Below are 18,795 nucleotides of genomic sequence, written 5' to 3'. Positions count from 1 at the left end.
TCAAACCTTGGATAGAATCATAATTCCTTGACAGGTTTCTTCTGCAGCTTTCTGCAGGGCATTTAGGATCTGTAGTATACTGATCCTGGCCCCAAGAGAATCAAGACTATATCTAGTTGTGCTCTCAGTAGAAAAGAGGCAGCATCTATCATGTTGAAGTTGTCTGTCTATGAAAGAGACGGGGTGTGGGGGAGAAATGGGGGAGGAGGGAGACTGCAAAAATCTTTGGACCACTATAATATGAGTCACTGATTTGCCAAAAATAAAGTATACAGGATAGTAGTCCCCTGTACCACTAAGAATCAGGTCGAACTCAAGCAGCATTACTGTAACCTGACAGTGATTAGTTGACAGGGATACTAACATGATTTTTGGTTAACCAGAATTTAATGTTATTGTCGCTCTTCGATAGATGGACAAAAATAAGCCAAACCATCAAACATCAGGGGGATGCAGACGGATATATTTACCAGGGACCACTTCAGATAAGCAGTGAAGTTGCCACCAAATCAAGAGGTAAACAAGTAGTTAATCTGCAATAAAACCATCGCTACTTCTGTGTGCCTTCCCCTTTTTCCGATTCTGAAGTGAAAGTTACTGGTCTTGTAGGATGGTCTCTAACGACTAGGCTAAGCACTTCAGGCCTTGAATAATGCCCAACTACATCGAAATCAAACTTTGCCCGCGCTATTGCTCCGAGATCTACGAATTGTGTAACCAAAGAAAAGGTGAGATTAATATGCTCCAAGTAAAAAACAAGAAGATTAGAAGAGAAAGCCACTACATCAAGATTTTGTAGTCACACTAAAGCTTTGTAGTATAACTGCAAGAAGAGAATGTGCGTTAAATGAGCTGAGCGCTTCACCAAAATAATCCAAACTACTTTATGATGTATGAATCAGAGGAGAATAACTGCAAACTAATCCAAACTAAAGCTTTGTAGTATAACTGCAAGAAGAGAATGTTATTTACATGGCTAAGAGAACGGAAGACTTCTGCATAACAGGTAGCATTTCACCACTAGTAATACAAGCTTTGAGGAAGGGGAACATTAAACCTTTTGTCAGATACAAACATTTATTTCACAATGGGAAGCGGTCCTAAAGTTGTAGAGAAAGGGAAATTCAGCCACTGAAAAAGTATATAAGAAAGCAAATGTCACTTCACATAGTATGAAGGTTACTTGTTTGAGTTCACATACAGGGAAAACAAATGAAACCTAAAAAGGACACAAGGTGGTAAGAAATTCATATTCATTTTTACCCCACATAAAATAGAGCTTTTGCATTCGGTTAGAAGTTCAACAAACCATAACATACCCAGATCTGCAGAGATGAGTGCTTCCCCTTCATAGTTTGGTCCAGCAAGCACAGTCCCTGATGGTGAAATTATAACACTTCCACCAGCACAAACAACAGAGTCAGGATCTTCTTCAGTGCCTAAAAAGAGATATTCAGGCGGAGGTGGGTAATCTTTCCTTCGGCAGAACTGGTTGGCAGATAAAACAAAACATCCACCCTCAAGAGCAATATGAGTCATTGATGCTTGCCATACATCTCTCGAATCAGCAGTAGGTGCACAATATATTTCAATGCCTATAAGCAATGGAAGAACATCAGCAATCGCATCAACAATCCAACGGAAATGTGTTGATTAAGCAGGGGTAGAACTTGAACCAATCCCACAAAAGAAAACATTAGTGATTACAGTAGAAATTTGACAGATTAAGCTGTAGTCAATTATCTTTCACAAAAAATGTACATAGCATCACAAATTTCCAGTGGTTGTGATCAGATGTAAAATATTCCATTATTCCAATATCGTGGATTTAATAGTGAACCTGATGTTACTAGAGATAGCAGATGACACTAAACAAACATTTGGAACATCTAGTACAAGAAACAATCTAAGAATTTCAAATGCAAACAGAGAAATGATTAGATTCAAATTCGCGAAAGAGCAGTAGAAATTAACAGTCAATGACTATCATCTCAACTATGGAAGTCCAGAAGTAAAAGTTGCGGTGTACACCAACAACAGTAGTAGCGAAATGACATTTAATTGACCCATATGATAATAGGGCTTATTCAACCCACCTTACAAGTCCAGAGAATATCAGGACCAACTTTTAGATAAGAAATGACAAGAGTCCAAGTGGACTCCAAAAGAGGATTTTGTACAATGCATGCATCTGGAAAATTACTTGAAAAAGCACAACATGCCATGCTCATGTACACAAAAAGCTAGACAAATGAAATCCTTCAACTGCCGCATCTGCACAAGCTCATTTAACACCTCTCCCTCTCTCTCCCTCTCTCTCAATATGCTAACTGGAAAATTACTTGAAACAGATTGGAAGATGGATGTAATTTGAACCAAGTTCTCATTTTAATAAGAAAAAGAAAGAAAGAGAAAAGTATAATTTTAAAGAAATAAATGTACAATAGAATAACACGCTCAGCCTGGAAGATGTCGAAACATGACATTCAGTTTTTTACGTTATATTGCCGAAAGGATGATCCTAAACCACAAAAAGTTAGACAAGAAATCCTGACTGCACTGTAAGGACAGACATGCAAAGTGCCAGAAAGGATAAAATCTACTATTTTCTGTTTATACTAAGATTGAAAGGCAAATTACCTTTAGCATACATTGCCATCCTTAGTAGTGGCATTTTATTTTCCCAACATATTGCAGCACCTATTTTTCCAATTGGTGTCTCAAAAACTGGAATTGTAGATCCATCTCCAAATCCCCAGATTACTCTTTCCAAAGCTGTTGGCATGACTTTACGGTGCTTTCCAAGGTAACGACCTTGAGAGTCAAAAAACAGTACTGTACAGTAGAGTGTGTATCCCTCTCTCTCAATCACACCCATCACTAAATACACTTTATATTTTCCAGCCATGGCAGCCAAACGATCAACTTCAGGACCTGAATCACAAAAAACAAGTTCTATTAACATGAAGATAACCTAACTTCTATCTTATAGAACAATCACTAAGAAACTGACAGTCAAAAAGTATATAAGAACAAGAAACACAATCACAAACTTTATGCTTCTGAATCAATTTCCATAGAATTGTCCAATTTTGTCAATTAAGGCCACTACTTTAGTATCTCAATATTATCAACATAAGTTCTGTACGCGGAAATTGGTTCTTCCAAAAATAGCTTATTTTGGTAATGTCAGTCATCAAATTAATTCTCCTTACCTGTGGTTTCCCTCTGAAAAATATAAAACAACGAAATTGAAGAGTCAACATGCAAGAAAAAGACAAAGTTTTGTGTTTTTAATAATGTACTTGACACAATAATGGATCCAGTAAGATAGATCAAACCATCTAGCATCACTAGCAACATGGCTTGAGAGGATACTGGAACTTTTTGGTATATGGAGCCAATGTTAGGATTATGCAAAGAATGGTGGACCAAGAAGAGCAGAACAAATTCTTCTAATAGTATAGCAAAGCAAAATGACAGCCAAACAGAAAACGGAAGCAAACATGCTTCTTCAGCCCATGAATATGATCCAAACAAAATCAAGCTGAACTCGAAATAGGATGATTATTTTCTTATCAACCACCCTTTAGTCCTTGGAACAGAGTGGGCACTATGACTTGTTAAAAACATAACCAATTAGAGGCTCCAACCAAGTATCCCACAGCTCAACATGTGGCAATTAATATCCCTCAAACATGTTAAACTTGAATGCAAGATGCTTCTGCCACTATTAATCCTAAAATGGTCAGTTCTTGCAGCCACAATCCTGCAATCAAATGCCCCTCAGTGATATCTATCAGAAGTAACATATATCTCATTTAAGTGCTGGTGCACTTTGAAGTTATGAGTGCAGTATAGGTGAAAATTAGACTTTCCATGTCTTCTTGACAGCTATATTCCGCAGCACACAACAATATGAGGGCAAAATATACATTTATTTCCTCTAGCATTGATAAGAGTATCCCTTGCTCTTCACTTGTATCCCATCTACTAAAAGTAAATCCAGCATCATCAAGAAGGAGCATGAAGAATGCTCTTTTAACTCTTGACCAGAAAGAAAGTCCTGCTTACGACACTGCTTGTTAAAAAAATCAAATGCGCGCATTGAGGCAAAGGGAAGCAAGAAAGAAAAAACTGTCATCTCCTTTTTTATATCTTTTTATGTTTTTATCTTCTGTTGTTTTATTTCTTTATTCTAATCATCTGCTTGCAGAAGAAAAATAGGCATAAGCTCTTACCAGGCACATCTATGGCTGCAGCATGATATTTCCGGAAGTCTTCCTTACCCTTTGCTGTACGATTACCAACTGTAACACCAAAATTTGATCCACGAGGATAGCCACCAATAAACGCTTCAGGAAATACAACCAATTGGGCACCATAAGAGGCTGCTTCAGCGAGCAGCCTTTCAGCTTTATCTGAAGATAGACAGAAAAATTGTAACTAATTACAAGTAAGATATGATGTCGCTCATTTAAAAAGATCTAAGCTTATGAAGCTTGCATCCTTTTCTAAGAGATTCTTGAATTGTATAACTAACTCTCTAATTCATGTACCAGTTCTGGAAGCTGAAAATCATAGCCAGTGACTGTTATAAAGGCCCCAGATAATGCCTTTCTTCTTCTTTTTATTTTTGAGCTATTGTGATTGAGAGTGCATATCCTATCACAACCAGTAAATACAAAAGTTCCCTCTGCAGCAATAATTATAAATGCAGAAATAAACTTTTCAGTTTGTATGGAAGTGTCATTCATCAAAATAACAGCTTTATTCATGGTAAGACTCAAGCTTATGCATGTGCAGACACACACCAAGCAGTACCATTCGCATTTGTCTATCTGTACTACTTCTAGAAAGCTATTGAGATCCTAATTTTACTAGGCAGTCACATTGACCATTTAGTCAGCGGATAAGAGAGATTGCTTTGTAAGCTGCTCTTTTGCCATGCTTTTCATCATTCTTCTGCAACATACAGGTATGTATGTGAGTGTGGGAAACTACATCCCTGTCATTTGCACAGTGCAGTTTAGAATGCTTGGTCCTGATACATGAGATTAATGTAGAAAAATGTTCTTAATTGTTCCCATGCATACTAAGTTGACAGAGGTTTCTCAAGTTTATATACAAATTTTCTGTCAATTATTGCAATGCTAGTTGACTTGTGACTTCCTATGGCCTCCAATCATCAACTTGAACCCAAAGAAGTAGCAGATGCAGCTTCCACTTTATTCAGTCCAGATGCTGAAGAATTTAAAAGATTTTAGATTATAAAACTTTAAAATGGGGACATACTTTCGTGCATACCAAAATCTGCAGGCAATTAATTAAATGCATTTGAATTATGTAATTCTCTGACAAGTATCAATCTGAGATCCAATATATCAGCATGCAGGATGTTGTAGGTTCAAATTATTGAGTTCTTCAACTAACAATGAGATTTTTTAGGGCCCTAAAGCACCCTATGCTGCTACACCAATCATTCAGGACTTCACAATACCCGGAGATTCGCTAAAACCCAAAAGAAGAAGGGGTCGATTATGAACAAATTTAGATACTTATCAAAAGGGTCACTCAGAAAACAAACTAAAACCCAAGATTTCAGTCACCATTAAAGCTCCAGATACAGTAGATATTCAAGAAACAAAACATACTTAGCAAAAGGGCCATTGAAAAAGCAGTAATTGGACTAACCCAGGGTGGCAGGGGTATCATAGAAAATGGTAGAGGCCTGGACCACGGTGGCACGAACAGAGGTTGCAGAGGAGTCAGCACCCATGTCCACTTCTGCAAACAAGGGTCCTTCATTGACCTGGGAATGGGAATTTGTGGGAATTAAAGCCATATTCTTTGGCCTTTTTCAGTTGTTTTTTCAGTGTCTTGATTGTCCAGAGAAACTGATTCTGCTGCTGATGTTGAAGATGATGATTTTAGTCCGGTGCTTTGCATATGGTACCTTGGACTAAACAAAATATTATCTTAGGCTTAGTTTGGGAGTTTAGGATAGAAAAGAAAAGAATGGAAAACTTAAGTTATGATAAAAGAGAAGAGAAGAGACTGTTATGTTATTTGGGAGTTTTAAAAATTAGTAGAATGATTTTAGATATAAAAGTTATTAAATATTTGTTCAAAACTTTTTTAAGAATAAAATAGGTATTTAAAAAAATTTAACAAGCTTCCTTAAACTTTCTTCTCATTTGTTTTTGGGAGGAAAAATTTTGACTATAATTCATCCTTTTAAATCCTTCCATTTCTTTTCCTTTCTTTCCTGCTAAATTCTTCCATTTTAACTTTCTCTTCTTTTTCTTTCTTTTCTGTCCAAATCCTCCACTCCCAGACGAAGCCTTAATTTGTTGTTGCTGTAATAAACTCTAGAGTTTTCTAGATTCTCTTTTTTACTTTTTATATTGATTGGGAAGTGATGGGACAAGGTATTAAGGTGTGCTTTGTGGTTTGGAGAAGGAAATGGAGTGACTAAGCAAAATCTGCCACGTGGCATACAATTTGAAGATTAAAAAGAGCATACTCCGGAGTGCAAATAAAAAGATCATGCTCTGGAGATTAAACAGCAATTTACTGTTTTTGAACTAAACGTGACTAGAAATTGTTAATTTATGTATTAAATGCGTCCTGTTGAAAAATTTGGAAACGAAATGTATCTTCCAACTCAAAGTTTAGAAATTGAAAGTGAATTTTTTGTATCTAACTATAGACAATTGTGCATCTGTACGGATTCCAATTATACCTAAGCAAATGGTAGCAAAAAGGTCTATCACCAGTTCACATCAATTACATTGCCAAACTAGTAGTATTTCATCATATTTCTAGAACCACCAACGGATAGCGATTAATGACGAGGGGCTGTTCTAAACGGAACTTCATTAGGCCTAGTTTGGGAGTTACGTAGAGGAATGAAACGAAGAGAGAGCTTTTGAGCTACAAAGAAAAGAGGAGAAGAAAGGAAAGACAATTTCCATCTTGAGTTCAGCAGCTTCCCAACAATAACCTGAAAATGATAATCAACTTTGATAGCGTTAAGTTAATGCGATAACTATTTTCAAACAACCAAATAACTTCCATGAAACTTCTAATAAGAAACATGGCTAGATAATGCAAATTTTAAGGTTCAAGATGATTAATTTCATCAGGAAATCCCCCAATCAGAAGTACCATCTATCTTCCACAAGTGGGTATAACTCTACTGATTGTCCAGAAATTTCAGCATACCTGGGATTCACAAAGATAAACTGTTGTATATTCTCCATCTAGAATTGTACGAGGTGAGGTCAAAAAGTACCTCATGCAACAATCCAGTTCAGAAAGACCATTAACAGGATAAGTTCTGAAATGCCAAATAAAGCAGCATTCCATGACATCTGTATAAGTGGTCTTGGAGTTGAGCTCCGATACAGACGGATGAGGATTCAAAGAAAATCCTTGCAGTTTCTAACAAAACACCCCAAACCACAGATGCAAAAGATGTTGTCAAGATAAAGTTCAGGTCTTTAGAACCTCCACCTTACCTAGGATTGTCATCAAAGCAATGACAAAATATCTGAAAGTGTGCACAAAAAGAATACCTAACCATCAGACAAGACCATTGCTGTATGAAGCAGGAGGTGAAGACAGAACAGGGCCAAGGGGATGATTACGGCTCCCACTAACAACAAAGCCATAAGGTATTGCTTAGCTTTTCTTCTTCTCTACTTGTTATATTTTTGCCCGACAAGCTACTTCCACGTAGCAATAAAGGAACACAATTTAGCAGGGTTGATCAAGAAGGAGCATTATGTATCCAAAAAAGACATCTCACCGCTAGATAAGTAAAATCCAGCTCAAAGATAATTTAGCTGAAAAGCCAAAAACAAGGGACGAAACCATCAAGTCTGAAAACTAAAATGTTCCAGATATACCTAAAATCTTACATGATTCGAGTTCTCAGTGACTCTAATCAGGAGGTTGATCTGCTTTGTGACCACATAATTCTGTTACATGATCAAAGCTGCTGATTTTTATACAAAACCCATTGTAGTTTCAACATTACGATATAGATCCTAGGAATAACATAGGTACATCTTTGCAGAAAGAAATATATCAGGATTAAAATACTCTTTAAATACTTAAACAGAACCATAACCAAACAAGAAGTGCGACAAGAGTACGGGGAGTTACTGGCAGAAACAAGCTAAATACATCATGAGGCAGCAGGGTAATCGTTACAGAATGTCGTTAAACTGCACAGCAGAAAAGAAGAGCGAAAGGAGAGAAAGATGAAGCAAATAGTTGGTAATACAGCTTATGATGTGTTTACCAAAATGCTACGTATAAGACAAAAATGAAAAACACTGGCATAAATGCTTGCTGACAATGGTGACACAGATTTCTGAAACTCTTATCCTAGTTTCTGCTTGAAAGATCAAGAGACAAGGAACTCGGGTGCAAGCTTTGTGCCAACTTTTATTCATCCACAATCACAAATAAGAATCTCGTATACAGACAACATATCAACAAGAATTACAAAAACAAGTTGCTAAACACCTCTTCCTGAACTGTATTTACACCATACGTTTTAATGTATTCCATTATAGGATAAATTAAAGTCGGAACAATTTGCAACTTTAGATTATTGTTAAATTGTCATCATTGAACCTTCATCTTCCTAAATCTATCAAGAAGGGATTCTATTGACTTTTGTATTTTGGAGCTTTCAGCTTGCCGGACTGCCTGAGATGCCAGGTGTAGACTTTGGACGCCACGCCCTAAACTGGCAATTGAAGGAGCGGCAGGAACAGATTCAACTGCACATTCTATTCCATCTCCATACATAAGCAATCCTGCACAAGTAGCAATACTACATCCAAAGGTAGCCCATGGCAGAAAGCCAACCGGCTGAACGTGCCGTTTCCTCATTATTTCATAGAATGCAGTTCTTGTGGCAGAAAGGCTAGTTTTCTCAACAGAAGCTATAATGCTATGAGCTACAGCACGAATTTTCTCAGCAGAAGCAGCTGCCTTCAGAAAAGACGTTTTGACTCCACTTGCCACTCCAGGTGCGATCACTTTTGAAGGACCAACACTTTTACCAAATGTAAGAGCAACAACCTTATAGGTTTGAGTCACCATAAGTTTGAGCGAAGCAGGAACATTGAAGGTCAAAATCTTGACCAAAGATGATGCTGGAACGACTTTGGAGAGGGAAGATGCTCCTAACACTGCTGTTGCACCTGCCCCAACTGCTAATATTGGTTTTGCTGAGAGCAACGCCTTCTTGTCGCTGAGTATTTTCCTGTCATTCTCACAATTAGTAACCAGCTGTTGAACCATGTTCTTAATTTCCACTGGAACAGGAGTATTCCAGTGTTTTCTCAAGCCTGCTAAGCCATTAGCATCAACTAGTGCTACAATTGATTTGAACTTTGTAGTCTGGCTTTGAAGAGCTTGTGCAATGAGTGCATGGGACTTTTCCTGAACTGGAAGCTCCGAAAACTCACATTTAGAGGGGAGAGGGTTCCCCAATTTGTTAATAGGGAGCCGAGCTGCATCATTCAAAGCAATCCGCAATCCCTCAACAGCAATCCGAAATACATGAACTTCTGAAAGGAGCTGGCCATCAACAGCTTCTCCCTTATTAATAGCAGAAAGCATCTTTTGAGCATGAGCTAGAGCACTGCCCATATATGGGATGTCAACAAAAATATCATGTAAATCAACGAGTAAGGGATAGATGGATTGTGAAAACTGTGGGGCCTCATAATCAACCCTGGGTTGAACATCTTCAGAACCCACCTTTAGAACAGAACTTAAGTTACTCAATTCTCTGGACAAGGACTTCACCATCCAGGATTGAACATCATTCATAGCAGAAAACCGCCTTAAACTCATTGACGCCATTGAGATCCCTTTCTGAGGAACCAAACTATTAGGTTGTATACCAAAGCCACGAAGACCAGTTCCCAACCCAACCTCCACCACCTCCTCCTCCTCGTTGTCCATCTCCGAAGAGCATTTACCATCACCACTACATTTCACAAAAGGTGACTCCAGCAAAAAGAATGCCGCACCAACTTCCTCAGCAGCCCTCTTAGCCGAGAAGAAATGACCATTAAAACTGACCCCGAAAATCTCCCTCAATACCAAACTCCCAGCCACATTCTCATACTTCTCCTTATTAATTTTATGCAAAAAACACCTCCTTAATACCTCAAATGCCGATGTTGGCAACAGAAACTCATTACCCCTCCTATCATCACTCTTAGCACTAAAATAACTATCTGGGCTACTACAAGCTTCAGATGCAATTTTCTCCATAGAAAACTCATTCCCCTCGATCGAGGGACCAACCTGGGCGAGCACGGCATCAGGTTTAACCACTTTAATAAGGCATTCAGCATCTAAAGCTGACCTTTCTGATAAATTCTGAACACAGAGAACATATATCACGGCCCCTGATTCAGGCTCTTGGATAGCATAAACAAACCTTTTTGTGCTTTCGGGTATTGGCAATTTCTTCACTAAACTATTTGAAACCCTCAAATCATCTTTCAAGATAGAAAAAGGCCATAAATTTTGCACATAACTCAACACAACCGTGGCCATAATCGAACAATAATCAACAAATTACAAAACCCTACATAATATTTTATCAACTAAACCAAAAACCCATCAAAACATCACTGAATTCAGCCAAACCCAGAAATAAACCGATCCAAGTTGGGATTTTTATGTAATCCAGTCAAGTTAAACACAATAATCTTTTTATGTATGAATCAAGAACTGCAAATACGGTGATCGTTTCTCTGTATTTTGACTTGTATACATTTTAAAAAAAATAATAACTATGGGTTTATTGAGTTATAATTTTACCTGATTCTGATGTACGAATGTGAATGAAGAGGTCTCTGGAGTTCGACTTGATGGGGTTGACGGAGTAAGGAAAACTTATTTACTAAGCCAAACAAAATCGATAAGAACACTAGTTTTTTTTTTTTTTTTTGAAACTATAGTCTGTATGCAATTTCTTTTTTTTTTTTTATTATTATAAAGAATACTAGTTTATAGTCTTCATGAAAAATCAGGAAATACTTTAAAGTTTAAACTGAAAATGAAAACTAATACCTTAAGAAGATTAATTGGCCTTTCTTCTTTTTTTTTTTTATTTTTCTTCTTTTTTGTGTGAATGATACTAGTATGGTTTTTGTTTCCTAGACAAAGGGTTAATTACAGAAAAAGAAGAAGAAGAAGTGAGTCCATTATAAAGTAGAGATTATTGCCCACCTCCGAGTAACATACACTTTAGCACAAAAATCATTTCCAACAAAGTAATCCACTCTTTAATTTATGCCTTTGTGGCACAATATAAAAGCCCTAATATTACTAGGAGCAAGATCCAATATATAGTTGGTAAACTATCAATTGAATATTCATTAGAATTTGCAAAAAGGGATATGTTTTTGTGTTTTGACACAGAAAAAGGAACAGAGATACATGTTTGCGTTGGATAGCGTGTATTTAAACATATAGCGTTTAAACACAAGAAAAGTTCAATGATATTTCAAAATATTATATACTTAGGCTGAGTACTTTATGCGACCATTATGATCACAGTAATAGATTTTATACTGTGGAAACCTCAATAAAATTGAGATTTTAAGTATTTTAGAGTATTGAGCTCAATATTAACTTTTTTTTTTTTTTTTTGTTTAAAGTTTGAGATCAAGATACAATGGCTTTAAAATGTGAGTGACCAAATGTAATAATTTCAGTGTTATACGGTTTTTTTTTTTTTGGTTTTGGGACTATAGCACCAAGGCCCAAGCCATAAATTCAACACCGTGTTTGGATAGTAAAAACTTACATTTTATTTACACCTTATTGACACATACTGATTTGCTTGTATAATCAACACATTTTCCAATCACCTTTTTATCTCACATATATCATATCAAAAAAGTGCTACAGTACTTTTTTTACAAAATTATCTCAAATAATTTACAATCCATAGAGTGATAATTACCTAATCTACTGCAAATAAAATCGTCATTAAATAAGGCAAGTGAAGTTTTCACTTTCCTGCTAGCATGAACTTCACTTTAAAAATAATTTCGGCACTCCTCCTAGCATGCAATAGGATTTTGGTGTGTAATTGTCATTTGTATAAAACAATAATATGTCAATTCATGATTTGAATATCATCCAGGTGAATGAAGTTAAAAAATTCTACCATTGTAATCCAATTCAATATAACCGCATAATTTGGTTCGCTTCTCCTTTCAGACAATTTCACGAAAAGCTTACCGTTCAGATTAAATTTACCAACTGGATGATGCAAATGAAGCCATGAAAAGCTTACCGTTCAGATTAAATCTGCCAACTGGACGATGTAAATAAAGCCACGAAAAGTTTAATGTTCAGATAAAATCTACCAACTGGATGATGTAAATGAAGCCATGAAAAGTTTAATTGGAACAATGTCATTCTAGGCCAAAAAAAAAAAAAAAGAAACTCATAAATAGGGAAATAGGAAAATGCCCTTCTGTCATATTTTGAAAAAAAATTAGAGTAGGAAAAGGAAAGGTTACAGAATAACCCATTCATTGTATTTTGAAAAACTCCGTCAGAGAGAAGGAAAAGAGAGAAGTTGTGAAGCCAGCAAAGTCATCAAAAGAGCGAAAATTTGCAGCAAAGCTAAAATTTAACGAGATTTTTGATTTCCTGATTTGCTTGAATTTGTCAGCAAATAATTTGTTTTCGACAATCACCTCCAAAATCTTGAGGCCTACAAAGTACGAACAGGAACAACTCAAATTTCGACATCATAGCTTCAAACATGGTATGCCCTTCTACAATTCTCTAAAATTTTCAATATTTTGCGAAAGAGTTTAGTTCTAAATATATACTATTTATTCATCAACAATTTTGAGTCTTGCGGATGAGGATCTTATATTTTCTTGTCTAAAAATGTATAAATATACTAGAGGTTGAAGTGATCACTATTTAAGAGTGGCGATAAGATCAAAGTTTTATGACACATAAATCATATGTTTGGAAAGTCTTTTTTTTTTCAAAAAGTTTTTACAATTCTTCATCAACACATATTTCAATTATCTTTATTCCTCATATACATCAAATTATTACAATACATTCATCTACGAAAACTCTAGGAAATAGCAATTCAAACGGATATTTTGAAAAAATCATTATTTAATGAAGCTTAGTTAGTTTGTTTTAACCTTAGCTAGAAAAAACCATTCATCTATTAAACAAACCTTAGCCAATTTTTTTTTTTTTTTTTTTTTTAATCAGCCGGTAGGCGGAATTTGATTTAAATTCTCACGCCCGTCTTCCCTCCCGGCATACAACTCTTTCGACCCAAATGTCCGAGCCCATTTTCTCGGGCCTACAAAATCCGGTTCAAGGCTCCAACCTGGTCGACCCGGACATAGCCTTGAACGATCAAATACTTCCCGACCCGCTGCTAGAAACCGGTTGGTTTATCGACCCCGACCAGAAGGTCGACGACGCAGCATCAGCAGAGGAAAAGCCTGCCCCGGCGGAAACCAGTACCAAACCTTCAGCCACTCCTATGGCCTCTGTTGCTATAGAAGTAACTCCACTGTCACAACGGCGGCCGAGAAGACCAGTAGAGGAGATGGCGGAGCGGCCTGACTGGTTGCCGGACGATTGGAAGATAGAAGTGAGAGTCCGAACCTCCGGCGCCACTGCTGGAACATCTGACAGAGTAATTCTCTCTCTCTCTCTCTCCAGACAATATCTTTCACTTTTGTTTAGAAGCTATTATTAAATTTGTTTTTTTTTGGTTGTGTTTGTGTTTTAGGTGAAATGTAGTAGCTTTGTATCGATAGTTGTATTGTGGATATTGAGGATGGAAATTTTTGCCTCCATAACATTGCAGTTAATTGCAATGGTCACTGTTGAGTTAATTTTTGGACTTCTCTCTCTCTCTCTCTTTGAACTTTAGTAGTAGCGTGTTATTTTTGGTGTTTTAGTTGACACAAGAACCTGCGAGAAATAAGGTGTAATCAGGAATCTTAGGACTCATCTGTAAGCCTTCATAACTGCAAATTTTGTGCTAGGCGGGCTCGCATCAATGACCTTTTTTTTTTGGTGTGTGTGTTTTGGTTGGGGGGGGGGGGGGGGGGGGGACTTTTCTTGGAGTAGTTAAGAGATGTGATTTTGGTGTTTTTTGCTAGTTAGCCATTAAGTGCATACTTCTTTATCTATTACCAATTATTGCTGATAAATTTTGTTCTTTGTGACCATCTGTGGTCACTGTCAATGTAGTTTATTATTTTAAATTCACACAAATGTTAATGACATTGCATATAACACTGCAAATTTTACCTAATTTGCCATTGAATGAAGCCAATTATTTTTATATTAGAACTTGGAAGAGTTTTAGTGGAATGCACTTGTGTTTTGCAGCTGCAAAGGTTGACCGCAATTTCTTGATATGTTTGATGCATAGCAGCATAGGAGATTGAAAGATAGTCAAACTTATTTTTCCTGTGAACTAAGTTCTTGTTAATGTTAAATCTGGTAGCAAAGGATTTATCCATTTCCTTCCACCTGTGCCTTTGTTTTTTTTTTTTTTAGTATTTTTAAACTCATAATATGAAGTGAAGCTATGAAACTCTGTTGTATACATCTAGTTCAAAATGCATACATTTTTTTCTCAACATTATCACTTTGCAATTTGCTGATTTTTGTGCTAATTTTGGTGCCTTTTATTACTATGGTGCTCAACCATTCTCAAAATCATTACTTAATGGGATTTTGCAAGATATCTCTGTTTAAAAAGCAGAGTTGATGGCATACTTACTACTAACTTACAAGGATGATCACAGTTACTTTAATCCAAAGACTTTCTTTGTGGTATCTTATAGAACCTAGGATGCAATCTCTCTTTGATACTCCCTTTCTTCCTGTATTTGGGTATATGTATGTAAGAAGTAGTTAAGGCCAACCAAAATGCTTTACAAGTGATTATATCTTTTTAAATAGCTGAATATCAACTGAAATGTCATTTGTTCTACAATCCTGTCAAGAAATCTTTGAAATCTATTTGATAAGAATGTAAGACAAACCATAAATAAATATATCTAGCTCAGTGGAATACTTGTAACCTTGTCATTTGAAGTAAAATACCTCAAATCTATTTGTGGAGGAAATTTATTATTGAAGCCATAAGTCCTTTAAACTTTTTGACTTCGAGGGGTTAAAAAGCTGCCACACTAAACTTAATGTGACTTTGGTAAAGCTGTTCTAGAATACTTGTGGATATCATTAAGCCATAGATTTATCTATTTCCAGAAGCTGAAGAAATCTCCTGAGTATTTGGTTTATTTGAACTTCTTTTTTTAAGGTAGTTCCTTTGGTTGAAAGCTTCTTGTTCTCCCCCTTTTGCCTTCATGTTTTTTTGTTTCTTCCCTTGCAAGTTTCTATCTAGGAGGTTAAATTGCACAAAAAATTTGTCTTCAGGTTTAGTTGTTGTTGCAATCTCTGGTTAGATGTAAAATGTGCCTAAGAAAAAGTGAAAGAAGACTCATACTTGAGTTCTTTGCTGAGACAACTAGAATGTTCTTACTTGTGATAGTTGAAATTATTGAGATCTTGTTATATACATTTTTTTTTTAAATTTCTTGATGAGTTATGGATTATCCACAACTCGTTATTAACATTTTAGAGTCCCTTGCAAAATATGGGGTAAGTATGAGAATACTGATCGCAATAAAGAGAAAAATCACTCCCATTATGAGGTTACTGGATACTTTTCATCAGGCTTGCAAGATTTTAGGACACATTGAATATGATAAGATTGAAATAAGCATAAAAGTTGAAGTTGCATTAAGGTAAGCATTAACTGAATAAATATGGTAAGAAGATGAAAGATGACTGATTTCTTTGTGAAAATTTTCTCATTGACTGTTTTTCTTTTTACACTCGCTTGTATACGTATGTTTTTCATGGTTATTGATGTGCTGTGATGGATGACAAGCAAAAATCATGAAGTCATTGTATTCCGACCGATATCCAGTCCTAGATTCTCTTTTTATTGCAACATAAATGCCCATTTATCGCATATCTTTAATTCACTGCATTGTGCTTGGTCCAAGAGTTGCCATTCTGATCCTGTAGCTGTCAATCAAACTCATCGCTTTCTGGAACCCATCTCTAAGTTTCTGATAGATTTAGAGCTTCACAACTCTCCAACATGGCTGACCGCTTTTCACACAGCTACCATTTTGTAGCACCTCCCTTGAATGATAAGGCCTTGATTGACCTCAATGCTTCTCCCGAGGAGCAGATCGAGTTACCTAGGGAAAAATCTCATGATGATAAAGAAAGTAATCTTAAACTAAACCAAGGTGGGTCTCATGAATTTGTCGGTCATGAATCTGTTGGTGATAATGGCATGTATAATGAAACTTTGTACCATGCTGAGGGGCAAATGAAGATTGGTTCTATGTTGGAAACTGCACCTGCAACTCTGATGTTGCAACAGCTAACAAAGATGGGTCCTCAAGCTAGGAAGGGTTGCACTGCATTGGTGGTGAGACCAGACTGGCTGCCGCTGGACTGGGGGTTCACATGGAAAGTCCGTACTGCCGGTAAAACTGCTGGCAACACTGACAAAGTAATTTCTTCTGTTAGTTGACTTCTATATGTAGATACATGTTATCTTTAGGTTGTTCATTTCTAATTCTGGTGGGTGTCGTCAAGTGAAAGTAGGAGATCAGTTCCACCTCATTGGTAACTGTTTAGGAGGACTTATATGTAAGTTCTGCTCAAGACTCTTTCTGTTTTTAACTGTTTAGCGATGTGAAGACTGGCTCTGCATCTAGAAAATAAATGACCTTGATCAAAATTTATAAAAGTTTTGAAAGGATATGCTTGTGATTTTCCCTCCAAAATTGATTAGAAAGGCAGGGTTATGGTTTTGGAGGTTGTCTTCTATATGGAATACTTCCACTGTTTTTTCCTAAGATAATTCTGATAGGGTTGTTGATGTGAGCTTTACGGTTTCCTTCCTTTCCTTTATTCTTTCTTGTCTTAGTAGTGGCTATCGTGTTTTTCTAGTTTCCCATCATTGGTGTTGAGAGTTTCTCCTGTTTGGCTATCGGCTTTACCTGTTAAATTATTTGCACATTCATTTTGGTCAATAATTCACGGTTGACATGAGCATTTCATTGTGGCAGCATGCAACTTTTGAAGGCCAAGTGACTTGGGTGGCTAAACGGTGTGTATTAAAATACTTTGGACATATAAATTGCATTAACAGTCATGCAACGGAAGAGGTTTATGGCATTAGATCTGCTATTGGTTTTTTTTAACATGCGATTTAGTAGTTAAAATTTGTGGGAATATTTGCTCAAAATCTTTGAATATGCTCTTAATCTTTTATTTGTGAGAAGATATTTTTCATGCAACGATAGATCCCCATGTGGTGTTCCTAGAAGATAGTAATGGTTTCACACGAATGCCTGCTGGGTGGCCAATTGCATACTCTTCTCATTTGTTTCTCTGAACATTGGCATATATCTCTGTGCATCCAGGCTATTTTAAAATGTTAGCTAGATTCAGCTAGTTATAGGCTGTTGATTGTTGTAGTCAATCTTGGTCAACCGCATCTGCAAATAAAGTTGTTTGTGTGTCTGCTATATTGAGTGAAGTATGGGTATTCTTATTTTTAGCAGTTTGATTGAGCACTCATAGTTTTTCTGCACTAAGTTAAGTGGAGTTTTTACATATTCATAGTTTTTCTGCAATAACATCTCAGGAGTTTGCATTGTAGGGGATGTCAATTTTGTTGTTGACTTTGTCATTAGTTTGTTTTACTGCCTTTCCTGGCGCTCTGATGATTCTGTACAAATATGCAAATTGTATTATGCCTATTCAGCAAAGTGCCTGGAAGTTGATCTATGGCGCTTTAATAATACCAATTTGTGGTTTTTATTGTGCAGTATTTCTTTTCGCCATCAGGGCTAAAATTCCGATCAAAGGTCGAGGTCCTCGAATTCCTGGAGACAGGAAGCAGGCGCAAGAAAAAGTTGAAATCTGATGCTAATGCTACGGTCAGGCATAAATGTTTGGTTTGGTGACAATCTTCCTTCAGTCATATTGATAGTATACCACAGCCCTCAAAACACTAAATTATCTCATCATAATTTGGCATACATGTGTGTGCTTTTATGAAGAAAATGAAACTGTTTGATTTGTTTTGCAGCCTTCTGATGGCCCTTCCGATCAAAGGAAAAAGACATCCAAGCAGGCTTCTGGTAACCCTTCAGATCACCAGAAAAAGAAATCCAAATCAAACATTAGAGACTTTTCTGATATGAACTTTGACTTCCGAAACCCACCACGGTCTCTCACGTGGGTTCAGGCAAATGATTGCCCTGATGATTGGCTACCTACTTTCAGCAATGCAACTGTACCCAAATCTGAAAGGACTGAATGGGGAAATGTTTATTCGCGTGTCACACAGCTAGACAAAACCAACGGTGCTTCTTGACGTATGCAGTGGACTGAAGTTTACACATGATTGTTTCTTCTTTGTTTAATGTTTTAGAACAAGTGCAGAAAACTGGCAGTGATCAACTACAGACCTTTCATTTTTCTTTTCTGCATTGAATTCTGGGGATAATCTTTGATACATTATTCAAAATTTTACTGCCTACTTGAAAGGCTGTTTGTGATTCATTACCTGTCACATTTGTTGCTGGTTTTCTTGGGGTTCTGCTTGTGGAATATTGTAGGGAAATATCGAGCTTCTGC

The 18,795-nt window shown here is 36.6% G+C and overlaps 3 protein-coding genes across 12 annotated transcripts; 1 reads left to right on the top strand and 2 right to left on the bottom strand.

Annotated features, from left to right (window-relative positions):
• Nucleotides 1-224: 224 nt before the first annotated feature.
• LOC113705531 (bifunctional nitrilase/nitrile hydratase NIT4B) lies at nt 225-6,072 on the bottom strand. 4 transcript variants are annotated; one of them, XR_011817678.1, is made up of 6 exons: nt 5,695-6,072; nt 4,242-4,421; nt 2,641-2,934; nt 1,320-1,595; nt 973-1,131; nt 678-823 (listed from the first exon to the last, which is right to left on the bottom strand). XR_011817678.1 is itself a non-coding variant. In XM_027227421.2 (5 exons), the coding sequence occupies exons 1-5, from the start codon at nt 5,843-5,845 to the stop codon at nt 551-553; spliced, it is 1,053 nt and encodes a 350-aa protein (XP_027083222.1). In that variant the 5' UTR covers nt 5,846-6,064; the 3' UTR covers nt 225-550. The 4 variants fall into 4 exon arrangements, 3 of the variants coding, with proteins under 3 accessions (XP_027083222.1, XP_071913362.1, XP_071913357.1); XM_027227421.2 differs by lacking the exon at nt 973-1,131 and having other exon boundaries at nt 225-702; nt 5,695-6,064; XM_072057261.1 differs by lacking the exons at nt 973-1,131; nt 5,695-6,072 and adding an exon at nt 4,560-4,706 and having other exon boundaries at nt 225-702.
• Nucleotides 6,073-8,432: 2,360 nt separating this feature from the next.
• On the bottom strand, nt 8,433-11,029 carry LOC113705527 (uncharacterized). 3 transcript variants are annotated; one of them, XM_072057247.1, is made up of 2 exons: nt 10,864-11,026; nt 8,433-10,341 (listed from the first exon to the last, which is right to left on the bottom strand). In XM_072057247.1, exon 2 carries the CDS (start codon nt 10,306-10,308, stop codon nt 8,641-8,643), a length of 1,668 nt encoding a protein of 555 aa, XP_071913348.1. In that variant the 5' UTR covers nt 10,309-10,341; nt 10,864-11,026; the 3' UTR covers nt 8,433-8,640. The 3 variants fall into 3 exon arrangements, with proteins under 3 accessions (XP_071913348.1, XP_071913343.1, XP_027083207.1); XM_072057242.1 differs by having other exon boundaries at nt 8,433-10,416; nt 10,864-11,025; XM_027227406.2 differs by having other exon boundaries at nt 8,433-11,029.
• Nucleotides 11,030-13,302: 2,273 nt separating this feature from the next.
• Nucleotides 13,303-18,720, top strand: LOC113705511 (methyl-CpG-binding domain-containing protein 5-like). Of its 5 annotated transcripts, none has more exons than XM_072057227.1 (4): nt 13,303-13,738; nt 16,475-16,654; nt 17,982-18,115; nt 18,245-18,483. In XM_072057227.1, the coding sequence occupies exons 1-4, from the start codon at nt 13,373-13,375 to the stop codon at nt 18,357-18,359; spliced, it is 795 nt and encodes a 264-aa protein (XP_071913328.1). In that variant the 5' UTR covers nt 13,303-13,372; the 3' UTR covers nt 18,360-18,483. The 5 variants fall into 5 exon arrangements, with proteins under 5 accessions (XP_071913328.1, XP_071913324.1, XP_071913331.1 ...); XM_072057223.1 differs by having other exon boundaries at nt 13,308-13,738; nt 17,982-18,110; nt 18,245-18,720; XM_027227390.2 differs by having other exon boundaries at nt 13,316-13,738; nt 17,982-18,092; nt 18,245-18,720.
• Nucleotides 18,721-18,795: the final 75 nt, after the last annotated feature.

Source organism: Coffea arabica, chromosome 1e (assembly GCF_036785885.1).
Source record: "Coffea arabica cultivar ET-39 chromosome 1e, Coffea Arabica ET-39 HiFi, whole genome shotgun sequence".
NCBI classification, from domain to species: Eukaryota; Viridiplantae; Streptophyta; class Magnoliopsida; order Gentianales; family Rubiaceae; genus Coffea; species Coffea arabica.
Note: the sequence above shows the minus strand (reverse complement) of the source record. Positions and strands in the feature narration are given on the sequence as shown.